Source organism: Protomyctophum bolini (genome assembly GCF_963924005.1).
Source record: "Protomyctophum bolini genome assembly, chromosome: 13".
Lineage (NCBI taxonomy): Eukaryota > Metazoa > Chordata > Actinopteri > Myctophiformes > Myctophidae > Protomyctophum > Protomyctophum bolini.
This window is the reverse complement of record NC_137874.1, coordinates 36,660,881-36,688,349: the sequence shown is the minus strand read 5'-3', so window position 1 is coordinate 36,688,349 and position 27,469 is coordinate 36,660,881. Positions and strand designations below refer to the sequence as shown.

At 42.0% G+C, this 27,469-nt stretch overlaps 1 protein-coding gene across 1 annotated transcript in view; it reads left to right on the top strand.

The window, feature by feature from the left end:
• The window catches only part of pcdh1a (protocadherin 1a), a gene marked incomplete at both ends in the record, with an annotated part of 80,517 nt that overhangs the window by 33,003 nt on the left and 20,045 nt on the right, over positions 1 to 27,469 (top strand). The window contains one exon of the mRNA XM_080779812.1: positions 24,551 to 24,770. Coding sequence (XP_080635938.1) covers positions 24,551 to 24,770 — 220 coding nt within the window. The remainder of the gene's footprint in view (positions 1 to 24,550; positions 24,771 to 27,469) is intronic.

Sequence of the window (27,469 nt, the reverse complement as noted above, 5' to 3'; positions counted from 1 at the left end):
ACAAAATAGAATACTTCCAATACAAAACAAAATAAATCCCAGTTTGTTGTTTTTGGATATTAAATTAAAGCACCCCGAGCTGCTTCTTTTCACCTGACAGGGGGGAGTTTCCCCGGCCGACCGTAGTGTGTGGAAGGAACACATTATTCCTTTCCCCTCCATCAGGCGCCTCGGCTGGCCAGGACCAGGACTACTGCATGTTTTTTGTGAGGGTACCTACCCTAGGGGACATGGGGAGAACATGCAAACTCCACACAGAAAGGCCCTTTCGCCAACCCCGCCAACCGGGTATGGGCACTGATGACGCGGAGGAGAGAACACGCCCCCAGTGCCCATAGCTTTATTGACTGACTTGCATTGTGCAGCTGGTGGCTAGTGGCATGTGATAATTAGAGATGTAATGGGCGCAAACATAGCAATGCAAAGGGGCGGCAGTGATAATAATCGTTGCACGATAACGGCTGCATGATAATGGCGCCACTTCCTCGCTACTTCTCACTTATATGATAGGATACAGTACAGTAAACAACATACAGTACACTAAATATTTTCACCTACTTACTTCTAACCTTTGTCTATGTTTTTTAGAAGACTTCTCCTCCAGTCTTGTGGTCAAAAATGAGAACCATGCGAACACTGACTTTTTAAATCTACTTTTTACCACCTCTGTTCATAGAGTACTTGAGGTATTGAGGCCTCTACAGACAAAGCTGTCTTTTGTCCTGACTAACTGTGACTACCATACGTCAGGAGAACAATTTGGGTGACGTTGGGTGATATGATGATATCTCAATGTTAAAAGTTATTACAGCTGACAGCTGATGGCCCTGTTGTGCACCTGTGTGAGAGGAAGGTACATGAATGAATAACGCTAATAGCCTTCCCCTTGGAAAATGTCCAGTGACTCTGTAATGAATGTGTCTCTTTTCCTTATTGAGCACACTCCTGCAGTGTTTGGGCTTTTAAAGTGAGGTTGTTCCTCTAACATTGCCCCTATATGGCCTATATAAGTAGACAACTAATACATTTGAATAATGATACAATTTATTTCAAATGCCCTTTACACTTGAAATAAAATCTCAAAGTGCTACAGAACAGAATTAAAACAATCGCATAAAACAAGACATTTTTAAAATTGCATGGGGGGCATAAGACCTATGAGGCAAAACCAGAATAGCTAAAGGAATGCGTTTGCTGAAAACATCTACGGTCTGTAGTAGAGCTCTCAGGTGGTCAGGGAAAGAGCTCCACCGCTGAGCAGAAGGCCCCGTCGCCGATGATGACTAGAACATGCACTGAAAGAAAATTAGTTCACTTATATAGTCCCCTACACTATACAGGCAGTATGGGGAATAGTGAATGAGTAAGTGATTTAATTCGCACACAGCCTTTGATATAAACTGCAGAAACAACGATGGTGGTCTGGTCTGTGAACTTCAAAATTCGCTACAGGAGCTACAGTATATTATTCACCGTTACAAATTCAACCATATCTGTCATCTTATCAACACTCTTTTGCCAGAAATGAATGTGTTCCATACAATTTGCATCCGTGAAGTGCCATTGATCGGCGAGTTATCTCTCTCTCTCTCTCTCTCTCTCTCTCTCTCTCTCGCTCTCTCACTTTCTATACCTCTTTCCCACTCAGTCACTTAGTCACAGCTAGTCTCTCTCTCACTCTCTCTTTCATTTTCACACACTCGCTCTCTGCCTCATCACCTCTCACGGCTTGTTCTGTCCAAATTATTTTCCCCCCCAGTTTGCAGTGGGGGGGAAATCCTTGTGAAATGCTGTCCCTTCCCAGCACGTCCCACCACAGATTCAACATGCTTAATCATGTGGTCTGGTCCCGCTAATGCCTGGCTACCACCACCACCACAGTGCGATAGCAATACAATTTACAATTGTACGCTCTTAATCCAGAACGACTTACAGTAAGCAAGAACAACACATGGTAATACATCAAATACATGGAAATAGTCATCAAGGATCATGAGCCAGCTAACAGAATCTGTCTAACAGCAGAATATCTGTACAATCAAACTATGAGTATACACTGTGGAGTGCTATGTCTACATAACAAATGCTATCTAAATTACACAAGTTTAGCCTTTGCATACGCCTGTAAGGTCGTTGAGGCAAGTTCTACGGCAAGTGCTATGTAGGATGGAGTCTGACTTTAGGGCATTCACTTCTAGTCATTTTTACTAGTTGCCTAGTTTACTAGTTGTTTAACTACGTATTAACCCATTCTGACCTGAGATCAGATTCATACGAGGTTTCCACTGGACACACACTGGTCTGATGAACCCATTCTGACCTGAGATCAGATTCTAAAAATGTCAGTCGCTCTTCGATTTTTCAAAAATAGCAGACCTACAAGCTCGTAGCGCGCCACTCGGTGGCGCGCTATGAGCTTGTAGATCTGCTGTTTTTCAATAGCTAAAGCATAACATGATGCTAAACACCAAAACGGGTTCCCGGTCAGAATGGGTTAAGTAAGAAAAGAAAAACTGTGTACATTGGTGACTATAACTATAATCTACCTGATCTTGAGGCCTACAAAATCGGGAACCCCCCCCTTTTTTTTTTCTTTTTTCTTATCAACTAGTACCAACAAGGTCGACTAGTGGATTTACTAGTCGACTAGTTGAATAGTCAACTAGTTTCTTAATACCATACTTTGAAGAGGTGAGTTTTCAGACTATGGTGGAATATTGGGAGTGAGTCTGGCCCTTAGAGTATATATGTATAGAGATTAGAGACGGCACCCGGAGGAAACCCTGAGGCGAAATAGTGGCCGAATTTGGTATTGCAGCGCTGGGCCAATTCTGGTCCATTGACTGTCATTGTGCACGTTCATGTTGACACGTATGAACGCTGTTTCATACGTGAACGCGTGCAATGATAGTCAACGGCACAGCGCGTTCACGATTTGGCCCAATTCTTCCCAGAATGCACTCTGTTCCTATACCCGGAAGGAGGAGTGAAATCGCCTCATGCGCTTTTGAGCAACTTAATGCAAGTGGATGAGAGGAGAAATCCGGTGGCGTCTCTATTAATACTGTATATGCAGTACTCTAAGGTCTGGCCCGATTGCCCAACAACTGCTTGTTGTCTTTAGTGGATACAGTTTCACTCATTGTCCTCTATGATCATAAGCAAGTATTCCACTGTCTCTAGTTCTCATTGTTTGTAATACTATCACCTTGTTTATGGCTAGCAAACAGTGAGTCCAAAACAATAGCTCTCGTTTCACTGAGGCAGCAGTTGTTTTCCAGCGTAACTGTCATGACAACACATCATGCTATTATTATTGTTGTTTGACTACTCGTCTACAGCTGAATGAGTTCTCAACATTCTTTCTTTTTTTATTTTATTTTTTTTGTTTTTTTTATTCATTCATTCATTCATTCATTCATCCATCTTCATCAATAATTGAGTATTCATAAGGACTTACTGCTGGAACAGGGCCATATTTATCTACTTCAATCAATCAATATTCACAACATAGTTACAGGTAAAAGTGGGTGAAATTCTTGTTTGTGCACGCTCTCAATTTTGCAGTTGAAAGTGAAGTAAAATACAATAGTGGTGTCCGAATGTACAGAGAAGAATTAGATGGATTATAGTTAATTGACTAATGCTGAAACTCAAGTCTATCACTACACATTGCATACATGCATGTATGCGTATATATTGCATATTATGCAATATACATTATGGGAGCCATTTGTACAGTAGTATGATAGTATGAGTGGGGTTTCCACTAGGTACAGTATGTGCTCATGTCTTTCCTTTGTCTTGTTTTGTGGCACCACCCAGACATTCCTATGACCAAGACCCAAATGAGCTATACTGCATGCTTCACTAGCAACAATAGCACTGTTTTATTCTTCCTTCCATCTTCCGATTTCATCTCCCTGCAGGGTAATACTGTGTGCCTCGAAATGAAACACCAGATGGGTGCAAATCACTTTCAAGTTACGCTCTGCCTTACACACAAAGCAAAAAGAATAACAGTGCCATATAATTTCAGTGTTAGAGCCCTTTGGTAATTTGTAAATCAATGGACAAATAAATGGTATACTGTAAAACTTACAAATGGGGAATTAATTGGAGAAAAGATAGAGATGGAGAGATGGCCTGGTGGGGGTTGAGAATAAAAGCTTGACACGAAAGAAATTAATCCTCAATCTCCACTGCGCCCACTGACTGCACCTTCACTATTGCAGGCTCAAGCTGTCTGGTCCATTCATGAATCACCAGAGCTGGGAGACGAGCAGGAGAAAACCACCAGCTCTCATAAATAAAGCAGGAACCTACTAGCGTCTGCCACTGACTCACCCAGCTCTGTTCTGATTCAGTTTGGGGAATGGGGGAAAAAAGCCTGACAAACCTACCACAGAGACTAGAGAGAACCTGCCACTACTGTGTTCAGTCTAAAGTAAGCCTCGTTCCTATATTACCCAGCGGTATTCTCCGGCTAGCGGCTAACACCGTGCAGGGATGAGAAGAAACACTTTGCTTATATCAGAAATGAGATGCAGATATAGGGAATATTAAATCACACGTTTAATTTCCTGCTATTGATTCACGATGGGCACCTGAATTTATTACAAGTATACTGTCTTTCTGCTCAGCCTACAACATACTGCATAGTTCACATCAAAATGTCCGTAAAACGCCAGCAGGGGGGGGGGGGGGGGGGGGGGGGGAGGCATTCTTTCATACTCTGCCAATGTTTGAAGAGAAAAACATGACTGAATTCCTTGAGTGGTTGCTCATAATCTCCATCAAATAGCAATGCTCGCAACCCAAGCATATATCTGATAATCTACACTGTTTGAATTTCAATGGCAGTAAATCCCATCCAGATAAATCTGATCATTTCCTGCTTCTCAAAGTTGTCACCCATACCGTAAGCAGTCAGCTTAAATCATATTTTAAATGTTGTGTGTACATGTGATAGAACAGTGTACCTTTTAAATCAGCATGTAGCCTCTCATTCTTTGTTAAGCTGACCTTAAGTGGATATATTTTGATTACTTTTAACAACACAATGTCAACGTGCGCAGCCAAGAGTTAAAACAATTAAAGGAAAAAAATGAAAAAGGCCAATTGAATGAAAAAGACCAATAGAGGGGAACGACAGGAATCACAATACGGGACAACACTAAATTGAAAATACAAAGTATTGTATCATTGGAATTGGAGCATTCCTCTCGCTGATTCTCTCTCTCTTTCGGTGTAGCCTTGTATGCATATGGCTCAGTTAGTTTGCAGTGAGGTACGTCTGCTGCATGTCCACATGGCCACGACGTATAGCAGACTAGAGGTCAGACCCTTGCAACGTGTAGATGGACGGGGTCACACAACATGATCTGTATTTATCTGTGGGCTGCTGCTCTGGTGCTGTAAATGTGAATTTAAAGCCTCTTTATCCTCTTTTTTTCCAGCTTTACAAGGTAGGAGATCACATGCATCTCTCCACGCTTAAGCCAGAGTCTCAACAGCCCAGTGGGCTGTCTGTAATACCCATGACCCTCCCGGTTTCCTTTTTTATTTTCTCTCATGTGGGAAGGTGGGCGTACAATAAACTTACCCACCACCCACCGTTCCTTATGTCGCTATAGTGCAGCATCTGTCTTTGGCGCCCAACAACTTAATTCACAGGTTACCTGTTCACTCTGAAAAATGATCAGGTAGTTGAAGATAACACCAATTCAATTTCCAGATAATAACATGTCACTGCTCATATTAAGATTGCATAATTATTGGGCCCCAGAATCTATAGGCACATTTAGGACTTATTAGCGCACGCGTACGCACACACACACACGTCCCGTTCCCGTGCCGTGCCGTGCACACATGCACATGGAAATAGAGACAGATGGAGACGTGGAAGAGATGCGCCTTCATGTGGAAAAGTGTCTCATGGACATTGATATTTTGTTAACAGATTAGGGGGTCTAAAGCACATCCTGTGGTTGCTATGCATCGATGTTATGCATTTGTTTACTAATTCATGCTTGCCACGATAAGCATGAAATGCACAGTCCACAATCTAGTTCTTGTTCAAATCAATAGCCCACTCAAAGCATTGTGATATTGAGAGGAGAGCATTGTTGGCTCCATTGTAGGGAATCAGCCCTCCGAGTGTTCTTAGTAATTATGGAACGTTTCATCCCTATAGATAAACTAATGACTGTCCATTTTATGAGAGCAGGATCCGAAGCGCCACCTGCTCCCTCCATTTGGCCATGTGAGTGCATATGAATCGATGCTACAGTGCCATTGACAAACAATACTGTGTTGTGGATTGTAAAGGGCAGATTTGAATAAGTTTGACGGCCTGGTCGGCTTTGATACTGATCTGGGATTTTCATTTCATCTCGATGAACTGACAGTTCGAAGCAAGTTGTGCATGTATTCATTGCTAAAAATACCATGCTGATGCCGAGAGAACATTGAGATCTCAGGGAAGCTTGTTGATCATTGCTTGTGCTCATTATTCTTATGGCTCCTGAGCCTACATAAAGCTCCTCACCACTGTCACCTCATTGTAAGGATTGCTTTCTAACATGACATTATACAAGCGCACAGAAAGCGAATGTAATATGTAACGGAATCTATTTTGGCAGTCTGTTCTGTAACGACACAAACAGACTTCATAGGGAATAAAGGGAGTGGGGGGTGGGGGGGGGGGTGTGGACTGTAGGGGGATGCAGGGTGGAATCATAGACTGTCACAACCATGTCTGTCTAAGCTTCAGGAATACAGGAAGCTAATGCTGTCTGATGTATTAACCATGAAGGAGGGGGCAGTCTCTCTCTCTCTCTCTCTCTCTCTCTCTCTCTCCATCTTTATTCCATAGTCGTGTGTGTGTGTGTGTGTGTGTGTGTGTGTGTGTGTGTGTGTGTGTGTGTGTGTGTGTGTGTGTGTGTGTGTGTGTGTGTGTGTGTGTGTGTGTGTGTGTGTGTGTGTGTGTGTGTGTGTGTGTGTGTGTGTGTGTGTGTGTGTGTGTGTGTGTGTGTGTGTGCGTGCGCACACTCAGACAAGGGAAAGAGTGTGGGGAATTGGGGGTGTTTGATGTATTAATCATGCATATATGTGATTGAGGGCTGCATGCTCTGATGGGTTGGGTGAGCACTGAAACCATCTTCAATCAGGGTCTCATTTAGGTCCCTTTGTGAGAGTGCCGAACAGTGTTCAGTTAAAAAAATAAGTGGAGCTTTTTAAAACGGGTGCATTTGTGAATGCGTGAGTGTGTGCACGCACATGCGTGTATATCGTGCGTGCATGTGCGTGCATGCGTGTGGGTGGGTGCTGGGTATGAGAGTCCGGTGTCTCTTCATTTTATTGTCCTTGTTATTATATTTATTATAGGCTCTGAATTCTATGTTGCCTGGAATTGACGCGATATCTATGAAGTAATTACACTGTAAGTGGACACAGATGAAAGCGGAGCTTTGTGTATTAGTTAATCAATAATTCAACAGCATGGAATGTATGACACGTACGTGTGATCCATATACTGTACGGTCATGTTTCACCAGCTCTTACAGTATATCGTGGATCTCATTTGAAGGGAGCTGAACATCCATCTACAGGTGTACGTCATTCAAAATGCCGTGACTAGTTTGTCATAATGCAGGATGTCTGTCCACTGCATTCAGCCAAACGGCTTGTGTTAATAAAGGTGCTATTAACACACAGAATAAAATAATTTACCTTTACAATATTGTACTCCCCCACTTCAGGTACAAAGTTTAAAGTAGAAAGAACTCTTGGTATCTACAGTTTAATTCATGTCCCTGTGGATTACAAATTTATTTAGTTTGACACATTTATTTACTGCAAAGCTCCGTCTCTATTGTTGCCAAGCAACACAGTGAATCTGTATAGATTCCTCAGCTGCATAGTGCTAATTTGGCACTCCTTTAAGAAGACATTGTTCGTATGTACGTACAGATACGTTTGTGTTTGTCCAATCTTGCCATGGAACCATTATTTTGTATACTCAGAAATAAGATCCAGCATTCTTTTAGATACAGCTCTTAAACACACCAACCCAAGACTCAAGCATCTATGCTTAGAGTATCATAGAGTCAAGTTGACGCATCTATCAGCTGTATGCTGCTAACACGAGGTGACAGCATGGCCCACAGTATTTAAAGGTTCATGGCGCTTGTCCTCTGATAGCTACGATATGACATGATGAGCCATAAATATGCCAGATATGATTCAAATGAGCTCTGAAAGGATATGGCAATAGAATATTCATGCTTGATATTCTGCTTTGGGGTTCGCTGCTGTCAAAAGCCCATTGTGTCGCTATTCAACTAAATTTAATCAGCTGTTTAATCAGATCTGTCGTCAATATCATGCTATATCTGTATCAACAGTGTTTACTGTATAGCTCACAGCATTAGCAAAGCTTCAGGGAGATTATGACTAACACAAATCCACGCATATTCTCCAACATGTCATAATGAGTAATTCTCTATTAGGTCCTTATGGCCATATTTGTTTTTTTGATGTCAAGATGATTTCTTGTGATACACTTACAGAATGTCAATCATGCCAAATGCTACATGAATCTAGTGTGGCGGTGGGCTCTAACAACCACACAGCCCCCATCTTAAATTAATCTAGTGTGGCGGTGGGCTCTAACAACCACACAGCCCCCATCTTAAATTAATCTAGTGTGGCGGTGTGCTCTAACAACCACACAGCCCCCATCTTAAATGAATCTAGTGTGGTAGTGTGCTCTAACAACCACACAGCCCCCATCTTAAATTAATCTAGTGTGGTAGTGTGCTCTAACATCTCAGATGATTGAACTGAGTTGCACCTGTACATAAAGGGTTTGTTTACACTACTTCACCTTGACATGCATGCCCATATACTGTAACTGGAAATGGCAAATCAATACTTTACGGCGTTGAAAGATATAGTTTGTGCTTTGCATCTAGCAGGGCTTTTAGGACTTTAGAGATAACGACAATACCAAGACTATAACTATAAAGATAATGATGTGAGTACCCACACTTTGGTGTATCGTCAGATGGCCAGCTCAACGCTGTGTGGCCATGTCCTCGTCTCAGGTCCTGCGCCAAAGAGGCAGGGTTCTGAAGGTAGTCTGTATAGGGACTAGCAGGTGGTAATTATATATTCAGCAGTCTGCTGAGACTCTGTTTGCCAAAGCCTCACTTCTTCACAGATGATTTGAAGCGGCCGTTTCCAGTACCTTGGCAGGTCAGGTAGCGGGGTCCATTGACCGCATGGTAGGTCTTCACCTTTGATGCCATCAGCATTCACACTGTTGAAAGACAATGTTGTTCATGAAATAGCTCTGAAGGTGATATTGTTCCTATCGTTGTCGTCGTTATAGTTGTGGAGTGGATTCCTCCATGGCGCCGTTCACTTGAGTTGGGACAATTCAATTCATAGTTTTCTTTGTAGTTATGTAAATTATTACACTGCCATCTCTGCTTCTATGCATAGTAAAAAAGAATCTACTTTGATGTTGGATTAAGTTGGAACTTGGAACTGTGGACATCTAAGCAGCGGGTCCATTTCAGATCAGCTGCTATTTGGGTTTGAAGAACACAGGGAGAACCCGTTTCAATTGTTGGCTCTGATAATATTGATTTGATATTTTCACGTCAAGATTCTAGGCTGCCCTGCCGTGTGATTGATCACCATTTCAAGCTCCTTCTACCTCAATTGAGTGTGCAGACAGGAGGAGAGAAAGTGAAAGGGAATGTTAGTGCTGTGGATGCAAACGATGACATCTTTGGCCCGCGCACTCACACAGATGTCAGCCCTCGGTTGCTGACCAGCATCGTACATGATACCCCCTGCCCACCCGCATATTATATTAGATGGGTAATTGAGGCAATATGAGTGGAGAGAGAGAGAAATGGAGATGGATGAGGTTTGTCTTGTCAGCCAAATGGGTGATGAGACTGGGTGGGACGGCTACAATTGGCGTGCAGTTGGCCAATGAATTAAACAGCACTCTCCTCTCTGCCGTGCATGCGCTAACTCCTGGAGTCTTCGACACATGGCTAACTCCTGGAGTCCTCGACACATGGAGCATTTCCCTCAAATCAATGTGATCTCTTGATCCGATGATTTTTGGTGAGCTGTTTTTGTCTGCCTCGTTGGGTCTCGTCTCTCTGCAGATGGATCAATGGTGAAAGCATGCTCCGGTGGTTGTGGCTGGGCACTTGTAGCCAGCGACAGGAGAGGGAAAAAAAGAAAAGGAAAAAGGTCGCTGTGAATCTAATTAAGGATGATCTTTTGGTTGCCTGATAAGATGAAAGGACGCATGGGGCTGCACATACAGTTACATCAAAAGGATTACTTCGAGTAAAGGAATGAGATGCACACACATTTCCAAAAGCCTCCAGCTCTCTGAATGTATTGCCAATCAGGGCATCTTGGATGCGCTAACAAATGAAGACAGGCGAGACCATGGGAGATGTTATTAATAGCATCATATGTGCGCATGATCACATACTGTACGCACGCACGTGCGCACACATGTGCACACGAGGAGCAAAACACACACACACACACACACACACACACACACACACACACACACACACACACACACACACACACACACACACACACACACACACACACACACACACACGCGCACACACACACACACACACACACACACACACACACAAAGACGCAAGAGCAGTGGATGCCCAGAAATAAAGTTTTAAGTATGGTTGAAGGCTTTGTCATCCTTCTCCCCAATCCAATTACGTTCCAGTTCATACAGCTGGAAGTCTAACGCATGCTTCCCAGCCAGATGCTGTGGGGATAGAGGTATTAACTCTGAAGATGGGAAGTTTGAGCGGGAGTAAGGTGCCCAGCAGGGAGTGGATATTGAGGATTAATTTCTCTGGCGTCTGGCTCTTAACCCTTCTTCTCCCCGCCCGTCAGCCCACCCCTTTCTCCTTCTCCCCCCTTCGTTGTCTGTATTACTAAAACTCCCGCTATGACTTTCAGAAAGACAATCTGTATCAAAACAGTTACAATTTGATGCTCAACGTTAACCCATTCTGACCTGAGATCAGATTCATACGAGGTTTTCCACTGGACACACACTGGTCTGATGAACCCATTCTGACCTGAGATCAGATTCTAAAAATGTCAGTCGTTCTTCGAATTTTTCAAAAATAGCAGACCTACAAGCTCGTATCGCGCCACTCGGTGGCGCGATATGAGCTTGTAGATCTGCTATTTTTCAATAGCTAAAGCATAACATGATGCTAACACCAAAATGGGTGCCCGGTCAGAATGGGTTAACCTTGCTCTAATTAATTTATCCTTCCTGGCTGACATGAGTATGTTGACAAAGGCTGTACTGTCTCATAGACAACTGGCACTGTTTAGTGGCTGCTCAACTTCTACTCTGGGCTCCAGAACATTGTAAATATTGATTGATTCCGCTGAACTTGAATTGAAAAGATCTTCAAATGGCTCCTTCTTGTACAGACTGACTGTCATACTGCAAGCCAAGCCATTCTCATTTCGGCGTGAGGCCCTCTCCCAAACATTATGTTGGCACCGACCATCGACTTGAGAAAATGTTTACTTGAAAATTTGAACACAAATTCAATAAATGGTCCTTTCTAACATCGTTTGGATGTTGTTTGATTACTGCTGAGTGAAAGTGACTGACTGTCTCTGACAGTAAGTCAGCCATGGCGATTTCACCCCTTGTAAGGAAATGACGTGTAAGCATTATTTTGACATGGGATGGAAGCATACTAACCAACTTCTGCAGTTGTGACACTGATTTCCTTGAATAATGTGCATCGCACCCATTTCCAGCTGAGTCCTATAGCAAGTTCTTACCCTTACCTAAACCACCGATACCTAAACTTAATCATATTGTAATGTCCCGGGTGGTTAGATAGGGAATTTCATTTACAAGACCGGCAATTTGTTCAGCTGCTTGACATGTCGCATACATCGGCCACATTGTGGAAACCTCTCAAGTGTATCTGCCTGAACTAGCCCGCAAGCTACGCATCATTAACTACAGTAGATTGACCATTTTTGTTTGTTTTTGTTGTTTTTGTGTTTTTTCATTATGAAAGTGTAAGTACCACTCATGGCATTGGCGACAATTAATTGGATTAATCAATCAATCAATCAAAGGTTAGTCTCAGAAATCTGAATTGCTAAAATGTTTGCAGCTTGACTGAGAGCTCAACTGTCTGCTTAGAAAGTGATTTAGTCCATTTAAGAACTAGTCATTTTGAACAAATAGTTTGTGAATAACCAAACACAACAACTTGCATAGTTTTGCACAGACTGTAATAATAAACATGACAATACGAGTAGAGTAGAATAGAGTAACATTACTGTGCGATCATGTGAATGATGGCCTTTACACATTCAGCTGATGTGATTTAACAGTGGTGAGTCTCCCCTGTGAAATAATGGAGGACTTAACCTGTTTATAGTTAATATTTATGCATTATTTTCACATTTACAAGCCCATCAATAGTACTGTTACAATGTCTGAGGAAACCAGAACAAAGTGTTTCTATATGCCATACACAAGATGTAATAATAAAGAAACTTTGAACCATTCCGTTCTGACTTTTAGGTTCAGTAAGCATTTGATGATTAAAAATCTGTATTTAACCCATTTTTGGCCAAAATCTGATTAGACGGTATATTTTGTCAAGTGGACTGCAGCAGGATGACCATCTGCTTATTTTGCAGGGTCACTAATTAGTGGAAGCAACAAAATGCAAAAAGGTTCTCTGAGCCAGAATCACCCTGAGAAGAATTATCTTGTCTAGTAGGCGTACAGTACACTACTACACTTATATAGTAAGTTATACAGTAGACTTATATAGTAAGTTATACAGTGTACACTTATATATTAAGTTGTACAACAACACAACTACAACTTTGCATCGCAACTTGTAGATTGATCAGTGTGCAACACCAAAGTATCTCCTGCCACAATGCCCATAAAATGTGCTTCTGATCTAAAATGAAGCAGGTGTAATAAGCTACAAACAACTATTTGATTATGGCCAATCAAATGGCAGCATAGTTAAATGTGAGGTGTGGCAGAAGGCTAGCCAGCGAGCTATCAGCTGGTAACAATCAAATCCTATCAGTGTCACTTGGTAGCTTTCACCCTGCACAAAGCAAAGTGCTGTGGGATTTGTTCAGATGGAAAGGTTTTTATCCAATCACCATTTTGCAGTATGGACTGCATTATAACATTATAAAATGATAAAGAATAATATTGAATAGAATCCTCCGTTCCAATTATCAACTTTTCTCTTTTTTGAGAATTGATATACCCTCTAGACACTTATATTAGACACATATATTACAAAAATCCTTTTCTTTTTCCAAGAGAGAGAGAGAGAGACCAACATTCGTATATACTTTAGTCTATATACACATTAGCAGTAGCCTAGAATTGCAGTGGGCGTTAATGTTCCAACTCTTGCCAGAGATTCTTTAAGTTCGTTTGAGTTTAAACTGCGGGTCAAATAAAAGGCAGTGGGTTGAATGGATGGATGTCTGGCGAGGCTCGGTTCATTCTGAATAATGCCCCGAAGCAGTGAGCTGACCAGAGCCTGTTCCTCCTGCCTCCCACTTGAGGTGTGTTCTATGGTGAGAAGTGCTTTCATGGAAGAGAGAGAAGGGCAGAGGGGCAGCGAGAGAGAGAAGGGGGGGTGGGGGGGAGAGAGAGAGAGAGAGAGAGAGAGAGAGAGAGAGATCCATAGCTCAGTGTTGGACAGAGGGCTGACAGAGAGCTTTTTGTCCGAGGGTGATACATTCACACCAGCTCCTCCACATCCTGTCATACGGACTGGCGTGAACAGTCAGATTTGTCATTAGATGTGGCACTTACATTCACACTCGGTGGGTCCTGCTGCAGTAATACTTGGTTTCTACTGTGAAAACATTGTGGTATTCAGGGCCAATGTACTGTAGCTACCCACTGTCAAGTGCATCCATTTCCCATTATGTTTGGGGGATAGACGTAAATATGCGGCAACAACGACCGTGAGGTTTCGGTGAAGTCACTGGTCAGTACCATTAGGGGGCGATGTAAATTGGTTTCCAATGTGTTCATCTGAAATGTTGTCTTTCTCAATTTCCACTCACAAATTGCACGTGAATAAAGAGACCCCTGTTCCTCATCCGATCCCTCCGCTGTCTGATCGCTTTATCGTCCACTCAAACCAGTGCTGACTCCTCGGCAGCCCCACCCCCACCCGACAATGTCCCTCCATCCCCCTCCCCATCGTGTTCCCTGGTTTTGTGGTAGCTGTGTCTCTTTGATAATCCAAGACTCTTTGAAGACTCCAATTCCACGCTGCTTGCCTTCAAGCAATTGCACCTACAAAAACAACTGTGCGTGTGTGTGCGCGTGCACACATTAGAGCGAAAGAGGGAGTTTGAGTGAGAGAGAGAGAGGGGGAGAGAGAGAGAGAGGGAGAGAAGAGAGCAGTAGATGGGACGAGAATAACGGACATAATAGTGGAATGGAAAATAAAAACAGTTCCATGTGCAGTTCCTTTGCTTCCGCTTTGCCCTCAATGATTTTATGCTAGCTGCATATCTGAGAGGTGCACTCCTTCATTGTCATATTTGTTGGTGCAGCTCATTTCTCCTATGCCTTCAGAGGCAGCAGTTCATTGATTCACACCCACCCATACACACCCAGTGTGCCAGCCACAGCAAGAACATATTCAGAAATGCTGAAACTAACGGAGAGAGCCAGGTCTTACATTTGGAGAAGTCAGACAAGGTGTCAATTGAAAGCGTTTCTATGCAGTTTTGAACCAAGTCCTACAGCTTTAACAAAACTAGCATAACACCAAGTACAGTAAGCTTTGGATCCATTATGACAGTGCAGCAGAGCGTAACTTCCCCTTTTCTTTCCTGAGATAACAGTTTTGGTTTTCTTTTGTATATTGTTTGCATATTCTATTCTTTAGTTCTTAGATTTTCTGAGCTACTGTCTTTGTGCAGGAGTTGCAGAGAGAGACGCAAAATAATTAGCGAAACCTAAATTGTCTCACTAATGAAAAATTATAATTGCAAAAAAACTATGAGCATTTTTGCATTAATTTCCCTCTCCTACTCGCTGTAATTCTGCCGTTATTTCTTTTCACCTTCCCACAAATCTCTCTCCCCATGCCTTTCCGTGTCTTCATTGTTTCAGGCTCAATCTTTGCTCTGCATTCTTCCATGTTGCTCTCTCTTCCTCCCGTTCTGTCTCTGTCACTCTGCCTCTAGTTGGCAGAGGGGCTTGCCACTGGGATTTAGAGGAAATTGAATTGAATTATGAAGGAATTTCTCCGCAGCACGATTGGCATCATTTCCCCCACACAATAGAACATCATTCTCATATCTCTCAGTGTGGGGGGAATGAAAATAGGCCGTGCACCATTCTTTCTCTCATCCTTTTAAATTGAATTTTTCATATCACAGGGGCACGGAGACACCAGCCGCTTCCTATAACATGTGCAGAAAACCCATTTCATAACATTGGAAAGGCACATAACTGTGATTCAATGGGAAAAGTCTTGACTTACAGTACAGCTGCAGTGTACTGTATACGTACCTCAACATGGAATGATAAATGGTGCCACATGGGTTTCCTGCAGCATGAAAAGTTGAAAGTATTCCAATAAAATGTGCTGTATTTGTTTGGTTTCGCAACCAATTTAAAGCACTTCACTGTAACCTAAATGAAATTGAACGTCTTTCTACTGACCCCCACTCATCTCCTGCTCTGTCTTTCTTCTCCCTGGGGCATGTCATTTCTTTTGTGCCTTTGTGTTGCACTCACAAAGGGCTAGTTTGTATTGTGCATCATAGGCATTGCCTTGAGGCCAGACAAGGGTGACGGAGATGAACGAATTATGTATGATTATTTCTGCCTGCGAACATGTACAGTAGTTTACACGTTTTTCTTTTTCTTTTTTTTAACCCATTCTGAACGGGAACCCATTTTGGTGCTGGCATCATGCTATGCTTTAGCTATTGAAAAATAGCAGATCTACAAGCTCATAGCGCGCCACCGAGTGGCGCGCTACGAGCTTGTAGGTCTGCTACTTTTTTAGAGCGACTGACATTTTTAGAATCTGATCTCAGGTCAGAATGGGTTAATCAGACCAGTGTGTGTCCAGTGGAAACCTCGTATGAATCTGATCTCAGGTCAGAATGTGTTAAGCATCTTTGGAAAGTGACAAATATTGGGGCTAATTGGTTTGTTTTGTCACTGACACAATGCCCTACTGCTCCCCGTCTTCAGGAATAAAATGGAGCAGGTGTCATGTAGTGCATAAGCAGTACTGACTAGCTAAGTTATAGACGTTATTCAGGGACCCTGATAAAAATAAAAAAAAAGATCATACTAACCAGAACCCCCTCTAAAATGAGATGACGCATCTCAAGGGGGTTATCCTAGTTGGTACTGTATATACCAGCAACCAATATTGCAGTATAATTTTTTTACAGATTACCATTTAGAAACACTGTTTAGCTTCAGCTTTTGCTGGCAATTTGGAGTTTACAAACGGCTTAGTGAAGTTCCCTTTTGGTAATAGAATCAAACAGCTGGGAGTGACTGTCATTTTGACTGGACTTTGACAGAAAATAGCTTGAGCCATCACAGCTATACTGTAGCCCTGTCATGCTTTTGTCATGCAATCAGAAACGGTCTGTTACTCCAAGAACCCATTCGTTTTGCTAGATTTCAGTCATGAAAAGTTTTGCAAGCTGCTTATTTTATTGCTCATGAAGTGTAGAATTTCCCATGGACATTCATGAAGTATTTTACAGTGGCACTGGTACCATGCTGTAGTGCTAGCATAATTATGGTCTAACATAGATCATAGAAGTAGCAGATCTACAAGCTCACAATGCATCACGACGCAACATGTTGTGAGCTTGTAAATCAGCTATCACACACACCGACACACAACGCAGTATGAATCAGGCTTAAAGATCTGAGACCACATGCTTGTAACCTAAATAGATTGTGAGCCTGGACTGAATTGGTGGAATGCTGGCTTTGTGTTTTTGTGTGTGTACATGGGATGTGTGTATACATGTGTGTGTTTTGTGCGTATTGTGCCTTTAGCAAGGATTTTTCATTTCATTCTTCCCAGCTCTGCCGTAATTGCCTCCACTGTGAAATGACCTGGGAGCCGCAGCTGTTAATTGTAGCATCACATTTTATCCGTTTACCTTTCCTAAGGCAAGAATACCTCTGCTGCCTCATGGAAGCTTCTTGTTCCACTTCCAAATTGTTGGCAATATAGCCATTATCTGAGTTCAGGTCGGCTATTCTAGCTATTTGCCTCCCAAAAGTTGAAATGAAACTTGCATGGTTGTGCATTACTCCCCCAAGAGAAATTCTGAATAATCAGCATGCTGCTCTGGATATTAAGAACCAGCCTAAACGATGTTGCTGTGTAATTACAAAGAATACTCTAGCACACTATATTTTGCGGTGGAGTAAGTATTTTTTTACATAATGAGCCATTACATTTATGAGGTACTTTAAACATTAATGCCACTGTGGTTGGCGACTAGCACTGCATACTGTATACAGGACATCATAATGGACATCTGTATTTACTTCTGGGATATGAAACTGCATATCAAATGCTACAGTCACTGGCATTGCCACTGCCACATGACCTTGTCTCAGTCGATATTTCGTAAATGATAAGTAGTCTGTATATTTCTATAGTGCCTTTTATTCAAAGCACTTTACAATGTGCATTTAAATTCACCCATTCACACACAAGACCATGCAAGGCAGCAACCTAGTCATTGCGAGCAGTTCGCGGTTCCGTGTCTTGCTCAAGGACACTTTGACGTGAAGCCACGCTCTACTACCTTGTGAGCAACTGCAATGTATGAATTATACTGAGTGTAATCCAAGCATATAGATATGTAGCTTCTGGCTGATTGGCACAATACCACTGGGGTGTTTCTTCCATAATGCATGTCAAGAGCATATCATTCAAACTGGTGTCATTGTGATTATAGGTGAAAACATTCTACAAGCTCACAACACGTGATGCAGACAGTGCTTTGTGAGCTTATAAATTGGCTGCTTTCGCTACTTTTGAGTGACACTGACAGAAAATGAAGGTGGCAACTTGTTCCCAGACCTTATACAGTACATCCTGATTAGTCAACCTGCACATGTATCCCAGGATTCAAGAAGGCCAGAGGGCACAAGAGACTGACTTAAAAGACTAAAATGTGAACTTCCCTAAACCTGCCGTTTTGTTAAATGCCTGTTCGTTCTCTGAGAAAGTGTAGCTGCTGACGGCAAATCTCTCAACTCCCTGCACAAGTACTGGTAGCCTTCGCATGCTGGCAATCACTGAGACTTTAGTAAGACGACAGGGTTCCTGACAGCAAGGTGGTGCTGGATGGCTCCAGGGCATTTGGGATGGGCTGTACAGTGTGTGATGGGGAAACATCACGGCGGCGGTGTCTGCCTTCTCATCAGGGATCAGTGGTGCAAATCAGCTATATGCCAAGAGACATTCGACGGTCTAGACTGACTCTGAAATAATATGCTTTTCACTTCTGTCTGGCTATATTCAGTAGGAAATTCCCTGTGTTTTTTTGTGTTTTTTAATTGCCATTTAGCTCAGAATCATCTTTATTGTCACAAGTAAAAAAGTGGGTGTAATTTGTTTTTGTGCATAGTTCCCATCGTGTGAGAGAGAGAGAGGGAGGGTTAAGAGATCAAGGTAATAATGAAAATGTAGAAGCTCGTTCCACACACAAAGCACACTTGTAGGGTCTCTCTAAGCTCATTTACAAACGGCACAACCGTACAGTCTCTCTTATCTTGTTTGCTTGGCTCTATAGTGAAACCCAGCTAAGCCTGTCGAAATCACTTGACTTCCCATCTTTTTATAGTGTGGCTGTGCAGGAGGCTAGCCGTGTGCACGCCTCCACTATTCTAGTTTTAGTTTAATGAAAGTAAACCAGACTCTGTTCAGGCTGAAATCTTGCCCAGATTTGGAGTCAAAGGTCAAAGACAACATCACAGGCATCACTTGAAGTCCGAGAGCCACCTATAGGATCCCCTCCGTTCCTATCTGGATCCACATTAATTGATTTATCCGATTTATCTGATCTCAGTCAAAAGAGATAAATGTGGTTGTTGAAACAGGAATTAAGAGAAGAGGGCACAATTTGAGCTGGGAGAGTTTGAGAGCAAGAGTGTCTGTCCTGTTGTCACTGTTTGTTTAACTGTTTTTCTTTCTTGTTTATCAGATTTATATACCTTTTTTATTTGTATTCATCTGGAACATTTACATAATTTATCTGTCACTGTTATTTTTTTATTCTCCGTTTTATACTGCTTATCGGTCGATTATATTTTGAAGTTATTTTCAAAATACAAAATGCCTAATAAAAACAGTAGGCTATATATAAAATGAGATAGAGGAACGAATGCAGCTCCATACACCCCAGCAGCAGAGCCAGTTCAACTTGTATATGAGTACAAATACATTAAATGAGTGTTCAGTGATTGTTGTCCTCAGCATGAATGCAGATTGCATCTGCACTAAGGGCCCAAATAGACTTAATTAAAATGTTCATTCAAGATGGGCTGCTACAGTAATCCTGTATGCATCTTTTTGACTGAGTATTTAAATTTTATTCAAATCTGTTAGGATTGAAGTGCAACTGTGACAACAAAGGAACAAGGAAAAATAGAAATGTCGGATGACTGACAGCTTTTGACAAGATGACATTTAGGATTTGGGATATGGGGTGAAAACAACATAATCATTATCATGTCTGACACAAGTGAACCCTTGTTCTGTGAGCGTAGGCCCTCCCTTCTGATTACCAGTCCACAAGAAAACCTTGGTCTAGGAAAAAAATATATCCTGTTTAATCGGTAGCTGCACTGTGCTCAGACATGGTGAGGTTCAACTCCTGTTCTTATTATTGCGGTTGCTTATAATAGCCTGCTTCTCACTGCATTCATGTGATTTCCATATTGTTGTAAAGTGCTACAATTATTTGAAAATGGGCTCCATCTTCTTCTACCACTATCTTTTCTGACGGTTCACGGAAACCCCAAACTCGAGGACATGCAAAATTAAATAATTTAATTCTTTCAAAATTGAATGTAATTGCAGAAGGTTTCGCATAGGTGAACAAATTAATCAAATTTCCTTTAAGCTTTCGCTCTAGGTCAGGTAATACATGTATCTCAGTCTCACATATGAAGATTAATTTCTCTCTCCCCTCCTTTGGTTAAGTACTATTATGAGTGGTGAGAGGATAGTTGCGCAGTATCAAGTATGCAAAAGGTGACTGTCTGTGCAAAGCATTTATGGAAATGAAATTCATAACAAGCAGCTGATGGTAAAATAAAAGATAGTGCTCACTCAAGGGTGACAGGTTCAGGGACATGCAGACCCAAGATTTAAGGCACTAACTATCAGGTTGCAGAATGTAGATAAAAGCCCAGTCCATCTTTCAAAAAAGGTATATGCGTTTTTTGTTGCGTTTCGAATAAATTATGTTCAAGGCGGTAGAGCAGTGGTTTTCAACCAGTGGTCTGGGGACCACCAGTGGTCCTTGAGGGTGTTCCAGGCGGTCCCAGCTAAATGGAGAGTGGGTAACCAAATGGAATCAATGGACCCTTGTAAATCTTTAATTCTTGAGAGTGTAAAATGACCCATTTTATTGGTTTCATTCTATGCTCTCAAGAGTTAAATTATTGTTAACATTACTTAATTTACAAGAAGTCAACACAATTACAGAATGTAAAATAATTGTAATTTTGATCAATGTTTGCCTGTATCTCTCCTAATGGTACCAACATCAACACAGCATGGATTTGTGGGTACAACAATATTCTTTCATTCTGGGTCTGAGAGGCTAAATGTCATCAAATGGTGGTCCGTGGCTCTAAATAATGGACCTTGATATGAAAAAGGTTGAAAACCAATGCGGTAGAGATTATAGAAACACAATGTGAAGTTCAGGGCGGTATGGACATGTATATGGGAGTATAGACTAGTACTGAATAGCTTAGATAAGGGAATTAGGGAGAGGCAACTTTACATTTTTTGTTGGTCATTAAACTTTATATATGGAAAAGCACTTACGTACCTGGAGAACAAAAGAGCATGCCATGCGCTACAGCTATAGCTTGCTGAATGAGCACTGTGGGGATACAGCTGAAAGAGAGCTGATTCACCCACATTACAGCTTTTGGGAATATGGCCCTCCTTTATGAAATTTTTCACAAGATCAGGTTGACTCATCATGCTATCTTTGCATATGAATAAAACCTATGCATGCACTTAACTTTTATTGCATAACAGAGCTCCATAATGTGGCACAAACACATATGACAAACTTACATTTTGTACCATATAAATGTCAAATGTTAAACTACCATAATTGTTGATTTGATATAGCCTTTTTTAGCCCCACTTCCAGTCTGATTTTGCATCCAACACTTTTCTCCCAAGCAAGAAGTGTCCATGGAGTTTGCTGTGCACCTTCATGCTCTGCAGATGATGAGCCCTACTGATTTTGATGACCCAATGGCCTTTCCTCTAGTGCCACTTTTAGTTCAAAATGTCCACTTTTACACAAGACACAGTATGTCATAATTTAATGGGAAGATTGTCATTGCCCATGGCCTTTCCTCTAGACTAAAGCATCCTTCAGTGATGATGCAATGATCCAATATAGTGTGTGTGTGTGTGTGTGTGTGTGTGTGTGTGTGTGTGTGTGTGTGTGTGTGTGTGTGTGTGTGTGTGTGTGCGCGCGCTTTTAGACTTGTTGTTTTTACATAGCAATATGTAATACACTTAACATATTACTACTGTAGGTTTACAGTACATTTTCTGTCTTATTTTCACAAATCATTAAGCATTTTTTTTGTCTAGCAGAGAGAATTCGCATTTACACTTTTTAGTAAGCGTGACTACTACAAGTAGTAATGTTGTGGGCGGATTTCAGAACTCTGGCCTGTGATCAGTGCACACTCTCTCTCATCCGCTCTCCATCCTCAGCCCTCCAGACTCTTACTCATCCTCAATCTCTATATACTGTACCTCAATGGCCAAACAAACTGTCCACCCTCCTCCAGGCTCCTAGAATCTAATCCTACTGCTCCCCCCTCCAGTCCAAGGCTTTGTCCCTGCCTGCCTGACCACTTCCTCGTCTCCGTCTTGCTGCATTCCTGTAGCCCCCCCAGGCCTGGCGAAGGGATTTGTGCTCCGACTAGAAGGAGAATCTGTTTCCCATCTCAGCAGCCTTAGCTGGTTCTCATACCCAGAGAACATGCTGACTCTCTGGAGCGATGCCTGGAGGAGCAGTTTAAGCAAGGATCCATATTTAAACAACTAAATGGCCTTCCTCCATTTAAATAGTCTCGGAGCCTCTGAGACCTCTAATCATATTCTGAGAACTCGCCTTGTGAATATCATTCTTCTTCAGCCATGTGAAGCAATTTTATGTTTAATTGAAAAATGGCCATGTGTCTGTTAACCATTGTCCAAATAAATCCATCCTATTACAGGCATTATCCAGGTCTGCTGAAGCCTTACTTTGTCATACAATAAATAGCCAATCTACAAGTAGATCGGCTATTTTGGGAAATTTTAGAAAACTTTAGAAATTGTTTATATTGGGGGAGAAAGTTTTGTGTATCTTGACATATCCAAAAAAGGGAGGGTGAAAAAAGATCTTTGAAATGTTTTTATTGGTGGCTGTTATCTGCTTTTAATATTTTAGGTAATTGGTACAGTATGACTAAATACATTTCCCACTATATTAATGTTTTTAGTACATTATATTCATATAACTGTGGCAAATTGCGTTCGCTAGGTAAAAAGGACATGCAGATGGCTAATATTTATTGATAGTATGGTGGATGAGTGAATTGTAGAAATTCAGAGCTGTAAAGGAATATGAACAGTTATGAGAAGAGATGAGGAGGCGTCATGAAAACGTTGGAAGCCCAATGAATCAGATTAATGACACCGTTTTGATAGCACCTATGTACACGCTAAAAGCATCTCTCTATAGCTAGTGTAGACGCACTGAAATGACGACCGACCGTTCCAATCATTGCCAGAATGGATCTGTTTGCCAGAAGAGTGGATGATGGGGGGCGTGGGGGGTTGAGGGGGCTGGGGGGGGGGGGGAAAGTGCAGGGGCCATATTATTGATCTGGGCTGACTCCTGCAGCAGAATCAGCCGCGTTCTGCTGTATCAGTGGTTTCTTGACTTTTACGAGAGGTGGGGGTGGGGGGGGGGGGGGAGAGAGTGTGATTGTGTGTGTGTGTGTGCACCGTCCGTACGGAGTCATCTTTCGGTTGGTCATTGGTGGTAAGTAGCCATTAGTAAACTGATCTGAGCAAGGAGGAGTCCCATCTTCTTCGTCTAACTTTGTTTACTATCCATTCAGTTTCATATAGAGTGTGATCTTGAATGATTTATTATGGGCTCCTCTTTCCTGGCTGCTATATATAGAGCGTTCTTATCAGTACAGTATATCGCAATGAAATCAGCTGCGGTGGAGCACTCTGTTGCTTGCTAAGACATTTGAGTATTGCTTGCCACAACCATTATTCTCAGTCAAATGAATATTTCATTTAATTTACTTGCATGAAGGTTTTTTTTTCTTTTTTTTACAATTTAGTTAAATTGTGTGAATCATTCCTGGAAGTTCCGTATCAAAAGCCACGGAAGCGGTGCAGCAGTTATATTGTGTAAATCGTTCCTGGTATGCTCAGAAGGTCCATATCAAAAGAGTGGTAAACAATGTAATACAACAAATACAAGTGTATTGGAAGAAGAAATATCTGTACAGCCAGCACCTGACACAGTTTCAAAGTGGGGTCAACTGAGGCAAAGGATCATAGTGTATATATATATAAGTATTCAAATAACAACACAACTTAGATACTACATAGATACAATCCATGAAAGTACATTAAATACTCCAATAATTACCCACAGATTAACCACTTAACCCTGTAAGACCTGCATTATACTGTATATACTGTAGTGTACGTGGTTCAAATCCGCAACTAGGCCATGTTATTTTTGTGAATGTATTAGCTCTGTACTAAATATCTCTATACTTCTCTGGAAGGTCTACAATCTCCCAACACGCCATTCTGCCATGCGTTGTGAGCCTGTAGATGTTTGGGATAATGCTAGAATAGGGTTGCTAGGGTTCAAGTGGTTAAAACTAATATATTATTCCTCATTGATTCTCCATTGTACCTCACGGAGGTGTTGAATGCTGAAAATAGCAGATTTAAAAGGAATTTTGTAAAAGGGATTTAGAATACCACACAAAGCCAGTACAGAAAACATGACCACCAGTGACCACGGCATTAAAAGAAAAACAGTAATAGCAAGTATTCAGTGAAATGCACGTTTTTAAAAACAGAGGAGATGACACAAATGTCTTTTTTTTCTTTCTCCTTTCCAGCATCCCCATCGGCGCGTAACCTTCTCCACAACCAACCCAGTGCAGGACCTGCAGGATGCCTCTCAACACAATTACTATGACAGCGGCTTGGAGGAGTCTGAGACGCCCAGCAGTAAGTCATCGTCTGGTCCCCGCATGGGCCCCCTGACCCTGCCCGAGGATCACTACGAGAGGACCACTCCAGATGGCAGCATCGGAGAGACCGAGCACCCTGAAAATGGTACCATGGCAATTCTCCTTTTTGTTTTCTCTCTCTGTGTTCTCCGACATGAATATGCATGCAAATGTAAAATGCCTCCAATAGCTTTGTGTTTTGTAGTGCCGGTTTTGACATTCTCTTTTCTTTTCTTGTTTCCGTGCCGTTGCTTTGCCGCTTTAAAAGTTTAAATGTTGTGCATGGCGTCCATGACATGCTGAGTCTGCAGATGGTTTCTAGACATGTTATCGGTGTGTAATTGTAAGAGGGTGTGTGTGTGTGTGTGTGCGTGCGTGTGGTGCCAGAGCTAGGGTTAGCAGTGTCTCTCCATCAGCAGGTCCTCCGTCAGACACACTTAATGACCCTCTCTCACGAGTGTGCTAATTAAAAAGCCCAACTAATGGAGCATTTGCCCTCTAAATAAATCTAGACCCTGACATCTGTGCACACAACACAGTGTTTCCTATAAACATCCCCACCATCACCCCTCTGGAGCCAACTTAAACTGCAGCATAGGTGTGCAGTAGCATCCACATTTCCTGACTGCTGCGATCAATCCACAAAAAGATAACATAATGATTTTACACATGGTAAGAGCTCTAACCTCCATTATTATCACCCATGCACCGTGACTGAACAATTATGTGACCCTTAGCTGCTGTACATAACTAGTCTTTAAATAAGAGAATCACGTGGTGCATTTCCTCTCAGCAATAGGCATTGCATCCACCCAGGTTCTTTCATACTGTGATACTTTATCGCTCACATTGTTGCCTAGCTCCCTGCTTTCTAGCGTGATTACCATGATTACCGTTCTCAATTTGTTAGAATTTTACATCTCATTTCAGCACTGTTCTGCTTCTTTTGTTTGAGTAGCCTGTGGGCTCCTATGAATCCAGGCATTTGGCAGTGTCGCTGGTCTGGGAGCTGTAAGAAGCTGTTAACACCAGAAAGAAGGAGAGAGTCAAAACCTGGATGGTGTATAGTGACTAAAACCGCTCAAAATAGAAATACAGAAGGAGAAAATGAGTGATGTGCTACAAGTAATGGGTCGTGCTCTTGTTTATGCTATCTCATGCACTCTCACAAACTTGCAATATGTAATATATGGCTTTTCTAGTGACATTGTTGTTGCTGTTTATTATGTTCTTTCTTCCCCCCCCCCCCCCCCCCCCCTTTTTTTTTTAAGTTTTATCCCATCCCAAGAACACAGGCATTTGACAGGCAGGCTTCTCTTTGTTGGCAGCAGAACGGGAAATTGTGAGTGGAGAAGGTGCAGTTAAAGAAAGTGGAAAGATGACAAAGGATGAGAGAGATGTTACATTGTGACAGGATGTGGGGACCGAGTGCCATGACAGGGAAGCAAAGCCCCCCCCCCCCCATAGGATGAGTACCTACTACCTAGTGCTGGGAGACGGGAATGTGAACCACTAACCAAGGAGAGACCTAATTAAAATGTGATTCTCACTTCAGGGAGATAACAGTAAGCCCAAATAAAATGATGGATTGGATAGAACTTGTGAAAGATGGAGAACTTCCTCCCCTGACTCCACCTGCACGACACCGTGACGGTGACAGCTTTTTTTCTTTTCTTTTTTTTTTTTTCTTCTTTTTTTTTTCCCTTAGAATTTTGAGTGACGGGGTGACAGGCTGTATAGGCTAGGGCACAGTGCTTTATTCGTTGTGGAGGGAAATGATTGGCAGGTTAAAAAGTGCCGAGGTGTGTCACTCTATTTAAGCTGGATAAAAAGCATTATGTGAACTCCAGATTTCCTGGCATGTTGACATGCATTGCTGACATGGATGTGGCCACGTTTCTTTTTTTTACAGGATGATTTTTCGATGTGGGGGATCTACATTAGCTGTGATGTCTCCTTGTTTTTGAATATTATGACAGTAGTGTACACAGTGTGGATGCTACCATTTTTATTTTACACACATTTTTACACCGTGTTTAATTCACAGAGTTGGATGAAAGTTGCACTCCGGAACGTATTTGAATGAATAAAATGTTATTTTAACCAATATGTATGGCTGAGTATGTTCATACAACTAGAGGTTTGGGCCACTACGTGGCGCTACTTGCCGAGTTTGAAGTGGGTCGGTCCCATATATGCACATGACCATTATCAGGGGTCATGCTGGTGAACGATTCTGTAAAAATTATATTTTTGCCACGGACATACAAATGAGCGGACAATAATATAATTATGACCAGGAACACATAAAGAGCTATCCCTGGTGTACTGTATACAGTGGTCACTATGGGCGTTCCTTGAAGCTGGTCTGTAACTCTGAGAGTGTACGTAATGGTCTGTAGCTCTGGACAACCGGGTCTCTGTATCCGTCAGTCCTTGTTCCTTTTATGCCCATATAATGGTAGATCGCTGATATGTCATTAGTATATGCTGCAAACAAATCAGTCAGCTCCATATAGAGGGTATGCATATGCATAAAGTGAGTGGCAAATCCAGTGGAAAAGTGAGTTTAACGTTGTTTAACGCAATCAGATAGGACTTTTCTGTTTGGATGTATGGGCCGTCAAGGCCAGAAAGTAGTTTTTTGCCACTCCGTAGCCGTTCCTGCTAGTGGTGCATTCAATTAATCGATATGGAAAATTGGCAATATATCGATAGAACATCCGGATGATAGGTGAATTGATCGAGAGGCTGCTGTATCGATACGGCAATAAACAGCGTGGGTGACGCAGTGTTGACAAATGT